The following is a 15,071-nucleotide window of genomic DNA, read 5'->3' on the forward strand; positions in this document are numbered from 1 at the left end:
GTGTTTGAACACCTGGTCCTCAGCCGGTAGTACTGCTCTGAACGATTATGGAACCTTTGACATGAGCCCTAACAAGCAGCTGTGGGGCCATAGGGGCAGGGTTTAAGGATTATTTGCCAGTTCCATTTTTACCCTAGAGTTCCTGATCCATTGAGATGTGAGCAGGCTGCCTCACACATGAGCTCCCATGAAGCCTCCACGCCTTCCATGATGGACCTAAACAGAGTAAATCCTTAACTCTCTTAAGTTGCTTACTGCGGGTTTTCTGTCACGGTAGTGAAAATATTAGCAACTTCCCCATACCCAATTGTTGATTTGCATTTAATATGAGTTATCCCGGTTCTCTATTGTGGGACATTAGCACCTTTATCTTTGGTTAATGGCCCAAGCTTGGCGTATGCTCCTGCTGTGCTTGCTTCTGTGTCCCAGGAGTTACATTTGCTCAGTAGTTATCACAAAGATGCTGTCTATGTGAATACACAGCACTGAGCTCTGTGTGAACACTCACCTAGGAAGCGCCATTTTTCTAGGCTCAGTGTCCTGTGAACCTCTGTCACAACAGTTTGTGATCAACACATATTTTAGATGCTGTAGTTAAAAACACTCAGCCTGCATCCTGCTACATTAATACCAAGTATCTGTTTGGTGTCAGACTCTAGATAGCTCATCATGCTGGGCCTGGGGGGAGGGGCAGTTCAAGCAGGGAAACAGGAACACAGGAAGTACTAAACAGCATTCAGCAAGGTGGCTGAGAAAGGGTGCTTAATGCCAGTCTAGGAGTTGACAAGTGAGAGGCCGGTGGTTCCTGGTGCAGTCTGCTGGGGATGTGTCTGCAGCAGCTCAGACGTCCCTGTGCTGCTCATGGCCATCTGCAGGTGACTGTCAGAACACCAGTGCTGGGTTCTAGCATCACTGTTCTCTGCAGGTGTCATGAGTCCCTGTGCCCAGTACGAAAGCTTGCTCTGGTGAGACGCCTCCACACATGTAGGCACTTGATCACAGAAGGCATCTTCAACAATCAGTGGTCTGTAGCTAAAGAACACTTCTGTGAACCGTCTTCATACCCTCCTGAGTCCATGTAGATCAGCCACAGGCCCTACCAAAACTCAGATGTAGCAGGAATCTTAGAAGGTCTTATTAATAAAATCAAACCCAGGGCCAGGTATTAGGGTGAATGCTTGAAGATCAGAGAAGCAGAACAAACCACAGCCACCTCACCTTGCCAATTCCTCAGCTGATCCTGTTTCCTCAGACTGGAAGCCTCTGAGTCCTCATCCAGAATGAATCTCAGCTGAACTGCTGCTCAAAAGCCTAAAAGCTTAACCAACCAAATGCTTCTAGTTTCTGGTCCTCACACCTTATATATCTTTCTGCCTTCTACCATCACTCCCTGGGATTAAAGGCGTGTGTCACCAAGCCTGGCTGTTTCCAATGTGGCCTTGAACTCACAGAGATCCGGACGGATTTCTGCCTCTGGAATGCTAGGATTAAAGGCGTGTGCTACCACTGCCTAACCTCTATGTTTAATATTGTGGCTGTTCTCTTCTCTGACCCCAGATAAGTTTATTAGGGTGCACAATATTTTGGGGAACACAATACCACCACACTAAGATGCTACAATTGCAAATGTAGATACCTTGTAAGAAAAACAGGCACTCAGGTGTGTTAGTGCTGTCGGTCGGAGGACTGACTGTGTCACTGTGCCCATTCCAAATTCTACCTGGGATGTCCACATCATTTTCTTCCTGGGTACCCAGACACCAGTGACCACTCACCTGCATGCAGCCACAGTGTAGGCCTTCTGATTTCCCCTGTTGTCAAGTCTGGGGACGGGGCATAGAGCTGGGGGTCTGGACTTCAGAAGATGTGGGGGCCACTTCAGGTTTCAGCTCCTGGAGAGGTGTGCTGGGGGCTTCTGCTAGGAAGATCGAGAGACCGGCTCTTCAGGTAAGTTTGCAAATAATACAGCGATGTTTAGGGAGCTGAGATGATTACAGTGTAGCCCCAAACCTGAAGAAGCTGTGTTCACCTACACATGTCTTCGTCTCCAGGTGTGAAAGAACAAAACCTCAAAGGCTGGTAAGAGGCCTCTGCTCAGAGTATGAGAACTCTGTGAGTTTGCGTGATGAGCAGTGTCTCTGAGAATGGATGTGCATGTGTTTGTGTTCATCGCAGTCCTTAGTGATTAAAAGTTCAAACAATTCTCACCCAGATGGGAAAATCGGTGGTGATGTGCCTGAGAGTGAAAAATCACAGAAAGGAGGCACTGGGGATAGTTGGTCATTGCAGTCAAAGGGGACGTGAACTCTGGGGACCCACTATTGGGCCATACTGTGATGTTACCTCCATACATGATGGACTTAAAACTGTGAGTGGTCATCTTAGAGCCTGAGGGTCCCCATGGCGGGTTTCTTTGGAAGGAGAGGATTTCAGTGAGATCCAAAGCTTTCTCAAGACTAAGGTTTTCAATGGAAAATAAATAGTTATCAACTAGGCTTCAGTTCAGAGCCTTTAACAGAGGAGTATGTCATGTCTGATAATTTTCAATACCTGAATTTTATCCAGAGAAAGAATACCAGGAATTCTTTTTTGGGTGAATGGGGGTGTCTTGTGAAGGGGGGTTGCATGAGGAGTGGTGGGTGTCTAGAGTTTTGAGTAAGATTTTTAATGTTGTTAATTCTAAAATGACAGCGCTGTTAAAAACCTTAAAACTAATCCAAGTGATCACCTAATTAAATCAGTGTTGATTACCTCTCCTAAGCCTATCATTCTCCTTTAAAATCAAGACGGACCACAAGACAGTGAACAGTAAACCGGCTGAGTGTGTAGCCCTACCACACGAAGAGAGAGAGCATGTGGGACTGACTTCAGCAAGATGATGTGTGCAGTTAGTGGAAGAGTTCAGTGTACTTGGTTAAGTAAAGTCTTCTGACTGGCACATAAGGTGGCCATATTGTTTTTAAAGGACTGGGTAAACAGTGAACACCGGGAAGGGTGTGTTTTATATTGTTGGGGGTGAAACTCTTCTGACTTAATGAAATCAGGAAACCAGCAGTGAGAAAAAGACAGATATGCATGAGGGAATGATTTCTTTCAGCTGTTTTTTTTTTCTAAATATTTTTATTTTATAATTAATTTAATTTTACATATCAGCCACGGAATCCCCTGTCCTCCCTCCTCCCACCCCCAGCCTTCCCCCGCAACCCACCCCCCATTCCCAACTCCTCCAAGGCAAGGTCTTCCCTGGGGAGTCAGCCAAGCCTGGTAGATTGAGTTGAGATAGGTCCAGTCCCCTCCTCCCTACACCAAGGCTGAGCAAAGTGTCTTAGCATAGGCCCTAGGTTCTAAAAAGCCAGCCCATGCACCAAGGACAGGTCCCAGTTCCACTGCCTGGGGGCCTCCTAAACAGTTCAGGCTCATCAACTGTCTCACTTATCCAGGGGGCCTGATCCAGTTCCATGGGGGCTCCTCAGCTATTGGTTCACAGTTCATGTGTTTCTGCTAGTTTGGCTATTTGTCCCTGTGCTTTTTCCAATCATGGTCTCAATATCTCTCGCTCATATAATCCCTCCTCCCTCTCGCCGATTGGACTCCTGGAGCTCCACCTAGGGTTTGGCCGTGGATCTCTGCATCTGCTTCCACCAGTCACTGGATGAGAGTTCTATCATGACAGCTGGGGTTTTTTTTTTGTTTTTGTTTTTGTTTTTTCGAGACAGGGTTTCTCTGTAGCTTTGGAGCCTGTCCTGAACTAGCTCTGTAGACCAGGCTGGCCTCGAACTCACAGAGATCCGCCTGTCTCTGCCTCCCAAGTGCTGGGATTAAAGGCGTGCGCCACCACCACCCGGCTGACAGTTGGTTTTTATAGCCCTGGTATAAGCAGCTCAGAGAGGCCTGGGAAAGCCAGGGGAATGTGACTGGCACACGGATGCACACTGGTCCCCAGGAGAGTGTGACTGCCACACAGATGCACACTGGTCCCCGGGGGAATGTGACTGGTACAAGCATGCACACTGGTCAGTAGGATAGCATAGCAAGTATGTTTAAAATGGTTTACTCATTCATGCTTCAAAATGATAGGAACTTAAAAAATCTCTGACATTATGCTAATGAACAAATTGAGAAGAGAAAGGCAGAACACCAGCATGACACTGAGCAAGTAGATAAGTCTTTAGATCTGGGACACAGTTAAAAGTTACTATGAGAGTAAATCAGGGGTGGGGCACGCGATAGGAGCCACTTACCCTGCAGAGTTCTGGTCCATAAAGTAGGCCTGGACTTTACCACAGTGGGATATTGGGTGTCATGCTATAGTTCACATAATATAGGGGAAAGTTTTCTTTATTTAAAAAACGATGTTTTACCTTTTTTTTTCTTTTCTTTTTTCTTTCTTTCTTTTCTTTCTTTCTTTTTTTTTTTTTGTAAGCTAATGCAGATTCTGCCTTCTCTGTGTTTCCAAAGCCAGAGCCATGACCTGAAATCCTGATGACCACTGCCAGGGCCTCTGGGTAACCGGCAAGTGCACCATGGAACTTAAAGTATGGGTGGATGGAGTTCAGAGGATTGTTTGTGGGGTCACTGAAGTCACAACTTGCCAGGAGGTTGTAATAGCCTTAGCCCAAGCTATAGGTAAGTCAAATATGTCAAGTCAAAAAAAAAAGGTGCTTGGTACTTGTGGGGTGTGGTGATGCTGTGTGCATGAGTTGGCTTCTCAGCATCTTGATAAAAACACGTGAAAGTTAAATTAGAGGATATTTGGTTCACAGTTTCAGAGGGTTCAGCTGTAGTTTTTGGCCTAAGATGCCCAAGCAGAACATCCAGGTAATAGGAGTGCATGGGATGCAGAAGGGAGTGGGGAGGGAGGGAGGGAGGGATTTTATCAGAGTTTATACATACTTATTCGTTACTTTAGATTTTTTTGGAACACAATGAGGGCATAAACCTCTCCCTAAACCAAGTAATGTTCATAGTGTCTGTTTGCATTATAAATCTGCTATTTAGCAAACACGATTAAGAGGAAATTGCATCCTGCACCTTGCTAGGTGCTCAGTTCCTCGTTGTCCCGAGCTCCTCGTCAACAGTTTATGTCCGAGGCATGTCAGGTCAGTGCGGGACTGAGATAGGTCACTTGTTGCCAGCACACCTGCACTGTGGCAGGTCTGCTAAACGCTAACTGTCTGTGCTGCACTGTGTGAAAGCAGTGCTGGAAGTGCTGGACCTCCATCGGGGAAACACCTTCCACCCAAGACTGCGCTTGTGGAAGGGGAAGTTAGAGCATTTCCTTTTCTGCCAACATACTCAGTGTTTCTTTCAAGAACCTCTCATGATCTGTTGGATTGAAACAAGTCAGGATTCAGTGAAGATTAAGACATCAACTCAAAATTTTCCCTGAATGGTGTTGTTTTTTTTTCCTTTATTTTACATCCTGACCATAGTTTCCCCTTCCTCTTCTCCTCTCAGTCCCTCCCCCATCTCCCCTCTGCACCCCTATCCTCTTCTCCTCCACTTCTGTTCAGAAAAGGGCAGGCCTCCCATGGTTATGGACAAAACATGGCACATCAGGTTGTAGTAAGACTAAGCACCTCGCCCTGTAATAAGGCTTGGCAAGGTGACCCAGTATGAGGAGCAGGGTTCCAAAAACCAGCAAAAGTCAGAGAGAGCCCCTGCTCCCACTGTTAGGAGTCCCACGAGAAGTTTTTAAAGAGGAGGTCTCACTATTTGTAGACCAGGCTGGCCTTGACCTGTGGCAACCCTCCTTTCTGGCCATTCAAGTGCAGGGTAATAGACTCACACCAGCATGCCTAGAAAAAAAGTCTACAAAGGTCACACTACCTGAGCAGGTACCACAGCTGCATCTTTTTGTGTGCTAACCACATATCTGCAGAGAGTTCCATGGAGAAAACATGTCCTACTCACCGGATGTGTGTTTCTTCATTTAGAATGAAGAATGTACTTAACCTGTGAACAAATGTTTTAACTAAACTGACTACCCTAGTTTTCCTTTCTCAATAACTCAATTCAGGGCCTGCTTTGAGAAGCTGAAACTTGAATGTAGATGTTGTATGGTGTTATTTCAAATTTGGCCTAAAAAGCCTTTTTTTTTTTTTTTATCAAATACTTAATTGAATGCGGAGCTCATCTGAGGAGTGACTCCACTGGTGACCCTGCAGCTGCTTCCTGTCTGCCATGAGACTATTTAAAACTATAATCAGTGTTTTCTTTGCATTTATGTATTTTGTAACTAGAGTTTTCCTGCCTGGCCCACAGTCAGGACAAATTTCTGTCACCCGCCAGTCCCACAGCCGCTCAGACCCAACCAAGTAAACACAGAGACTTATATTGCTTACAAACTGTATGGCCGTGGCAGGCTTCTTGCTAACTGTCCTTACAGCTTAAATTAATCCATTTCTATAAATCTATACCTTGCCATGTGGCTCGTGGCTTACCGGCATCTTCACATGCTGTTTGTCATCGTGGCGGCTGGCAGTGTCTCTCTGACTCAGCCTTCCACTTCCCAGCTTTATTCTCCTCCTTGTCCCGCCTATACTTCCTGCCTGGCCACTGGCCAATCAGTGATTTATTTATTGACCAATCAGCAACACACTTGACATACAGACCATCCCACAGCAGTAGTTATTTATTTATTTATTGTGTCACATTTATTAAACAAACAGCTTAGACTGTCAGTGCCATAGATAACTGGATGGGTAAACAAACTGTAGACATTCAAGCTATGTCAGTTTCGGCATTCTTACGTTCTGCTTCTGAATTGCTGGGGGAGTTCATATCCACACATCCAGATGCCCATGTATTGATCCAGTAATGGAGAAAATACCACTGTTTGTCAGCAGCTCCTGCTGATGTTTCCTATGCCGCTCTGATTGCTAGATGGCAGAGTTTCTTTTTAGGACAGTGACTACTGATGTTCGCTTTCTTTGTACATGTTGCAGATATACATATGTGTGTGTTGCCTGCATGTACCTTTCTATTTGAGACAGTCTTTCACTGCCCCAGATCCCACAGGGATCACAGGTGTGACCTGTTGTCCCTGACGTTTTTTGTGGGTTCTGGGCTTCGAGCTTAGGTGCTCATGTTTATCGGCCCGTGTTTTACTGACTGATGTCTATTCTCAGCCCCTGAGGTACATGTTTAACAAACTCAAAATAGCACCCACCTTAAATGAAAATGTTTATGAAATGTTTTCACACCTATAACATTACATTGTCTTTTTTTTTTTTTTTTGCATTATATTTATTTGGATGGGGGCAGAAATATACCAAAGCTCACATGTGGAGGCCAGAAAAAAAAATTCTCAGGAATCAGTTCTTTGTTTCCACCATGTGTGTCCCAGGGATCACTGGACTTGGTGACAATCATTTTTACCCACTGAGCCCTCTTTCTGACCCTATGTTGTTTTTTGAAAGTTTATTTCAATTCTGTAATTAGCAGGTAAAGCATATTTTTTATTTAAATGATTTTACTGTTTTGTCTCTAATAGTAAAATCTAAATTTTGCTTTTTTTTTTTTTAAAGAAGAACCTTTGAAACTATTATTATTAAGATTAAACCAAACTTCTCTTCAGACTCCCCTTTTCACAGGAAGCTGTTTGGAAGGGCCATCTTTACTGGGCAGCTTCAGCTGTGTGAGCTGTAGGCCAGCCAAGCACTCAGGGAGCCCCAAGGCCTAGGCACTGCAGTGAACTGGGGCAGGTTCTCCACCACACAGTGACAATCTGTGCCGCTTTAGAAGCTCTGGTTAACTTCTGGGACCCTCCTTTCTTTGCTGTGGGGGAAGTATTCCCAATGTTTTTCTTGGTTCAGTCTCTCCCCAGAAGTTCTGAACATGTAGATATTTGACCAGAGTATAAAATTCTTCGTCAGGGGAAATACAAAGTGGAATTTCTAACAAGTCAGAGTGTACTCGCAATTCATATCTGAACAGCATGCTCTTACAGCTTTTAGAGATCTTGTGTTTTCTCAAGCTGTTAGAGGACCTGGACTCTCTTTTGATGTTGCCCAAGAACAGTTGTCAGGAGTTATTGTCTGTTGCATTATTTATCATTACCTGTCCCACTGTGACAGTGTGCTCTGATCTTTTCTGTCTAGGTCGAACTGGAAGGTACACCCTCATAGAGAAATGGAGAGATACTGAGAGGCACTTGGCACCACATGAAAACCCCATCATATCCTTAAACAAGTGGGGGCAGTATGCTAGTGACGTACAGCTCATCTTGCGTCGGACTGGGCCATCCCTCAGTGAGCGCCCCACCTCAGACAGTGTGGCCCGGATTCCTGAAAGAACTTTGTACCGACAGAGCTTGCCCCCCTTAGCCAAACTGCGGCCTCAGGTAGACAAGTCAATCAAGAGAAGAGAACCTAAAAGGAAGTCCCTGACGTTCACAGGAGGTGCCAAAGGGCTGATGGACATTTTTGGAAAAGGTAAAGAAACTGAATTTAGGCAGAAGGTGCTGAGTAACTGCAGAGCCACAGCAGAAGAGCTGAGGAGGCTGATCCGGCTGCAGACAGATAAGCTGCAGGCCATTGAGCAGCAGCTGGAGTCCAGTGAACTAGAGATACGATTCTGGGAGCAAAAATACAGTTCCAGCCTGGAAGAGGAAATTGTCCGTCTGGAGCAAAAGATCAAAAGGAATGATGTGGAGATCGAGGAGGAGGAGTTTTGGGAAAATGAACTACAGATAGAACAAGAAAATGAGAAGCAGCTCCAGGACCAGCTCGAAGAGATACGGCAGAAAGTCACAGACTGTGACAGCAAGCTGAAGGACTACCTGGCACAGATCCACTCTATGGAAAGTGGTCTCGAAGCAGAGAAGCTGCACCGGGAAGTTCAGGAGGCACAAGTCAACGAGGAGGAGGTGAAAGGAAAGATTGAAAAGGTCAAGGGGGAGATGGACCTCCAAGGGCAGCAGAGCCTGAGGCTGGAGAACGGCATTAGAGCTGTAGAGAGGTCTCTGGGGCAGGCTACCAAGCGCTTACAGGTAAGGGCACCTCCGTGAGCAGGGCACCTCATCCGTGTAAGGGCAAGTTTAAGTCAAGGACCTAGAGAGGGCTCTGTAGCTCAGGCCTGTCTGTGGTAGATGTAAGAACCTTAGACTGAGAATTTCATGAGAATCCTGCTTTCCTCATGTTATAAAATAAATATTAGTAGATTCAACTCCAACATCTTATCAAAACTAAGAACTCTTAACTTATGAACCAAATTCATTTGTAGTAGTTATAAAGTTATAAAGTATCTAAGAGGGGAATTTGTGAAAAGATCAGCAAGATTGTTGTAGTGCTGAGGTCTATAGAAACTAGTACCTTTTGATGACAAGTTCAGACCATACATTTATTTTATAAGTACATGGCAACATCCAGAAGGGAAGCCTCATGTCTAAGAGGATGGGCAGTACCCTCTTCGGCCACTGTGTCCACACAAACCAAGTGTGTCAGGGAGTTCTGAAAGCAGGCCCCATCTCCCACCCCCTCCCACCCCCATCGCAGTGGTCTGTCCCAAAGGCAGCCCCATGCACACAGCCCAGTTACAGAATAGCTGGTGTCTTCCAACCAGGACAAGGAACAGGAGCTGGAGCAGTTGACCAAAGAGCTACGTCAAGTCAATCTCCAGCAGTTCATCCAGCAGACAGGGACAAAGGTCACCGTGTTGCCAGCTGAGCCCACTGAAATAGAGGCCTCCCAGGCAGACATAGAGACAGGTAAGGCCTTCCCCTTTCACCCTGATGTCACCTGCAGTGGCATCCTTCTTGTTTCTGAAGACATCAGTAACATTTGGGGAATCTGTTTACTTGGATGGTCATATTGTTTATTTTTAAATGCTAACCAAAGTATAAAAATAAATATGAATGTGGGCCATGTTAATTTGCATCCTAGCTTCTCCCAGTTCCCCTCCTCTTCTGAGTCTTTGTCACTCACCTGTTCTGTAGTTGAAACTTCCCATCTGTGTTCTGTGGCCTCAGCAACTGGGAGAAGCAGCAGGGCAAAGCCCTCTGGTCTTTGGGAACTGGTTCATGGCCAGAGCACCTGCCCTCTCCTCCTTCCCAGAGCCCTGCCCTCTCCTCCTTCCCAGAGCCCTGCCCTCTCCTCCTTCCCAAAGCACCTGCCCTCTCCTCCTTCCCAGAGCCCTGCCCTCTCCTCCTTCCCAGAGCCCTGCCCTCTCCTCCTTCCCAGAGCCCTGCCCTCTCCTCCTTCCCAGAGCCCTGCCCTCTCCTCCTTCCCAGAGCCCTGCCCTCTCCTCCTTCCCAGAGCCCTGCCCTCTCCTCCTTCCCAAAGCACCTGCCCTCTCCTCCTTCCCAGAGCCCTGCCCTCTCCTCCTTCCCAGAGCCCTGCCCTCTCCTCCTTCCCAGAGCCCTGCCCTCTCCTCCTTCCCAGAGCCCTGCCCTCTCCTCCTTCCCAGAGCCCTGCCTTCTCCTTCCCTCACCTCCGGCTGCAGTTACCAGTATAGTCTTCTCTCTCTAGTTTTTTGGGGCAGGAAGTTAATGAGTTTTCTAGTTAGCCAATTCACCAGATGACTGTCTGTTTCCTGTTTAGAGGCACCATTCCAGTCTGGGTCCCTAAAGCGACCTGGTTCATCACGGCAGCTCCCCAGTAATCTTCGTATTCTGCAGAACCCCATCTCTTCTGGATTTAATCCTGAGGGCATCTATGTATAACATTGTCTTCAGGGGATGGATCCAGCCAAGGTACCAAGGACAATAAAATCTTTCAGTTTGTGCCAACTGAACAGACGGTCTGTTCCCAAGCCACTGTCTCCTCTCCTGACTGCAAGCCCCTTGGAGCCTGTGCACTGATGCTGAACACGGAGGAGCCTGTTCACACTTCGCAGTATTGACATGTTGTCCAGCAGCTGAAATGCAAAGCCTTCGTTTTTTATTTGTAGTGTTCTGAGAACATTAGGAAAGTATTAATCTATGTTTATACATGAATAAACCCTGAATTAAGAGTAAAGTTATGTAACTGTTTAGTTTAATTTATTCCATGTAACCGATTGATGTATGAATGTTGCTGTTTAATATTTTATTAATCCTTACCCTGTGACTTAATTATGTTAAATATTGTGGGATTCTGACTGTGCATGTTGGCAGACTCCATCCGAGCTTTGCTCTGGCCTAGCTAAACAGCCTCGTGGGGCGCTTCGCCATCCAGACTGACTCCAACGGAACCACTGCACTTAAATTAACGCTGAGCCTCTCTCTCCTCACCCTTGCTTAAGTGAGGTAATTCAGCTTTCTTTCTGGTCTGGAAGTTAATGGTTTCTTTACAGTATTTCCAAACATAAATTACCACATAACATCACAGAAACACTTTAATGGGGTAAATTGTTCATGTAAAATGTTTGTGGTCATAGACTGCCAGCAGCCAGCTGACGGCTGTCCATGGTTTCCTGACACACTCTGGGTCTTCCTGCCTTACTGCCTCCCATGGAGAGAGCTCTGAGGATCGGGTTGCTGTACTTTGGGAGTCATGTGATATATTCCAGAACAACCCACCTCCTCTGTAGTCATGCCATGCAGAGCAGGGGTAGGTGCTGCATGCCGTGATTTAAAACGTGGGCTGTGCATTTTCTCTAGTCACAGAGTCCAAAGTAGAGAACACTGCAGTTGGGTATTTTTTTACCAAGGAAATAAAGTTAAATTCAGAGTATGTTTTTATTTTTAAGTTTGACTTTATAGGATATTAGTCTCCATTTATATTTCTATCATTTTGTGTATTAAGTAAAAAAAAAAAGAGTCAATACTTTTCTCATGAGCAGTGACTTAGCCTCATTCACAGGTAATATTTAGACATGCTGTCAGATAGATGCCTTGCAGCCGTTTACCTTCTCTCTGAGCACATTTGGCACAATGTAACTAAGACTTACATCTGAAACTGAAAGTAGCTTCCAATTCTAAAGAGAATATATTCTCTGTTCTACTTACATGCGATCAAATAGAAGTGGACTAATATGGCAATGCCTTGATAACACTGAAGGCAACTCTGGGTGTTGGAATTCATCCGACTTATTGGTTGTTTAATGAATGTGTAATGAAGCAGAGAATGCTGCTTTATTTAGGTTTCCATAGAGAAGACGTAAGAATGGCTGTGAAATAGTAGATGCTTCTCGAGAACCAAAAGCCATGAGTGTTGCCTCTTCCCACATAAATAAATAGCAGACCTCAACTAAAGTGCTGTCTCGGGACTTCCCGAGTTGATCTTGCCATTACTGCTTTGCAGATAACTGGAGAAGGAAGCACGGCCTGTACACATCTGCTCCAGATTTGTAACAATTGTTTCCTATCACTGTATATTTAAAAATGATAATTCAAAGTAATGTGTAGCTCTTTGTGACAGTGGTGACTCCATATGCCCAGTACATGCCTTATTCTCAGACTCTCCTATCCTGAGTCATTGATCAGCTAAATTAAACCTTGATCACAAAGAAAAACAGTGTACAAATGGATTGTCTTCGATTTAAAGCCAAATGCTAACCACAGGTGTGTTAAGCTCTACGATGATTAATTAGAGACAAAGGTGGGCATGGTGGTTCATGACTATTATCCCAGCACTCAGGAGACTGAGGCAGGAGAGTTGTCAGAAGACCCAGGCCATCCTAAGTTCTACGACAAGTTCTAGAATAGCATGGGGTCTAGTATGAGACCCTGTCTCAAAAAAGAAAGGAAAGGACCTGCAGATTCCTTGGCACACCTGGCAGGGCCGCACAGTGCTCAGCTCACGTGGTGGTTGTGAACTGCCGGTGTAACTAGGAACTCCAAAGCAGGTGGCACGTCCCACCAGCTCCCTGCAGTCCTGGCCCTCCACCAGTGTCACAGTTAACATCTGTAACAACCTCAGAACTCTGAAGCTGCCAGCTCCTCTCCATGGGCCTAATTACACACAACACCGCCTCCCAGACGGGTGGGGTGTGGCCACGTGAGTTCACAAACAGGCTGAGCAGCTGCGCTTCGTCACCAGTTAACAGGACTTCCGCAAGCACACCACTGTCGAATATTTTCTAAATCTTTTTTAGCTAGGGAAAACAATTAATTTCTGTAGAAACATCTGAAAATATTTTAGTCTATTGTGACTTTTTACCTATTGTGACTACAAATGAATCGGCTTAAGAGCCCTGTCTTTGGCCACATCTCAGAGGGGTGTGGGCAATGGGACTCAAAAAATACCAAATGTAACATTTTGCATATGGGGAAATAAATATCCAGGTTCTAAATAGTAAATTAGATCACAAATTTTTCTGTCTTTTTAATCAGTACTGCAGGTTATATTATGCAGTTTTTCTACAGGTATTAAATATATTCCAAGTTTTATTCTTACCAGTGACTTAATTTGAATATCACTGGTCTGTTTGACCTCCAGAACATCCTCATTCTCAGAGAATCACCCACAGTGGGTTACCTCAGTTTGTGTGTGTGTGTGTGTGTTTTATGTTTTCTTTTCCTTTATATTTTGGCTGTTAACGTTCCTTTTTTGTCTCAGTGAACAGCGAGTATTTTATATATGAGGCTTCAGTTGGTGTTGGTTGACCTCTGAATGCCCAGTTAGTTATCGATGGGCAGTTCAGCAGCTCCTATAGTTGAAATCAGTTATAAAAGAGAGCTATTTCCAGCCTGGTCTGTACAGTAAAGACACAGCTCGTGGTATGAGATATGGAGTGTGGTGACATAGACCGATAGATCAGCACTGCTCCCAGAGCCAAGATAAAGTGCAGTCCTCTGGTGACACAGCTTCATTTGTAAGAGCAAAGAGGTCTTCAGAAATAACTCGTATGTCAAGGAATACCTTTCCAAGTTAGGACTTTAACAGATGGACAAGGACAGACACCTGATTTCAGGCATGGACGGGGGCAGGCAGTTAGTGTTGAACATTGCCTTCGACAGATTAGGCCTTAATTTATAGCTAGGTTTGAATGACGCTCTGTATCCCTCTCTAACACAAGCCTGTCTTGATTAGTTGATACTGTGGTGAAGCCAGCTCATAAGTATTCTTTTTGTATCATGTAAGTGTTTTTAAGTTGCATGTTCATACTGTCTGCTCTGGTGTTTTTAAGTTCCAGGAGAAGGCTGTTAGTGTGTCAGGAACTTAGCCCATCAGTATTTATTTAGTTACGCTGCTTCACATTTCCCAGTGCACCTTGGACGCCAGGTCAGTGGCTGCGGCGGCAAAGCTGCAGGAACTCCTTCCTGGGCATTTTATATATTTTTAGGAACCAAATGGCTGCAGATGGCTATTTAGCATACTATTAAACCAGCAGAACTCTAAAAGGCAATAAATATATGCATATATATGGGGGGAGGGGAAAGAGTGAAAAATACAGGTTTACAGCCAGACATGGTAATAGCCCTTCAGTATATTCCTCAGTGTCTGTCACTGACCTAGAAGGATTTGAGTCCCTACAGCTTTAGACAGAAAGTGTCCATGTTTGCTGACTGTGAGCCATAAATATGCTTTTAGTACTGCTTTGCTGATGTATAAATAAGAAATCTGTAATATGTATTATATGTAATTATTTTCATTTGACTTCATTTCAAAATGTATATTTTCTGATTATTATCATGAGCTATAAAGCAAAAGATCAATATCTGATATTCTCCCAAATAAATTTTCAAGATTCATTGGGGCAGTACAGTTGTTGTTTTATTTCTTATATACTTAAACTTTGCTCAGAAGGTAGCAGCCAGGCTGGGGAGACGGCTCAGTAGTAAAGTACATGCTGCAGGAGCGTGAGACTGAGTTCAGCTCCTCAGCACCCAGTGACACATGCACACATCAGTACAGTGCTAAGGATCAAAGACGGGGGGCCCCCCTGCCTCATCCAGCCAGCCAACCAAGCAGAAATAGGAAGTTCCAGGTTCAGCGGGAGACCCTGCCTCACACCTAAGATGGTGACTGAGAACAGTACCTGCAGTTGACCACTGGCCTCCCAACACAAAAGTGCACCTGCACATGGATGTGCACATGTGTGTGCACCACACACACACACAAAGAAGATGAGGAGGAGGAAGAAGAAGAAGAAGGAGAAGAAGGTAGCTGCTTTATTAAAGTAGAACTTATAAGAAACTAATGCCC

General features: G+C 45.1%; 1 protein-coding gene across 1 annotated transcript in view; it reads left to right on the forward strand.

Annotated features, from left to right (window-relative positions):
• Rassf8 (Ras association domain family member 8) overlaps nucleotides 1-10,962 on the forward strand; it is a 50,695-nt gene extending 39,733 nt beyond the window's left edge. The window contains exons 2-5 of the mRNA XM_059256358.1: nucleotides 4,459-4,626; nucleotides 8,103-8,992; nucleotides 9,565-9,709; nucleotides 10,542-10,962. Coding sequence (XP_059112341.1) covers nucleotides 4,524-4,626; nucleotides 8,103-8,992; nucleotides 9,565-9,709; nucleotides 10,542-10,663 — 1,260 coding nt within the window. The 5' untranslated portion in view covers nucleotides 4,459-4,523 and the 3' untranslated portion in view covers nucleotides 10,664-10,962. The remainder of the gene's footprint in view (nucleotides 1-4,458; nucleotides 4,627-8,102; nucleotides 8,993-9,564; nucleotides 9,710-10,541) is intronic.
• The last annotated feature ends 4,109 nt before the right edge of the window (nucleotides 10,963-15,071 follow it).

Source organism: Peromyscus eremicus, chromosome 3 (genome assembly GCF_949786415.1).
Source record: "Peromyscus eremicus chromosome 3, PerEre_H2_v1, whole genome shotgun sequence".
NCBI classification, from domain to species: Eukaryota; Metazoa; Chordata; class Mammalia; order Rodentia; family Cricetidae; genus Peromyscus; species Peromyscus eremicus.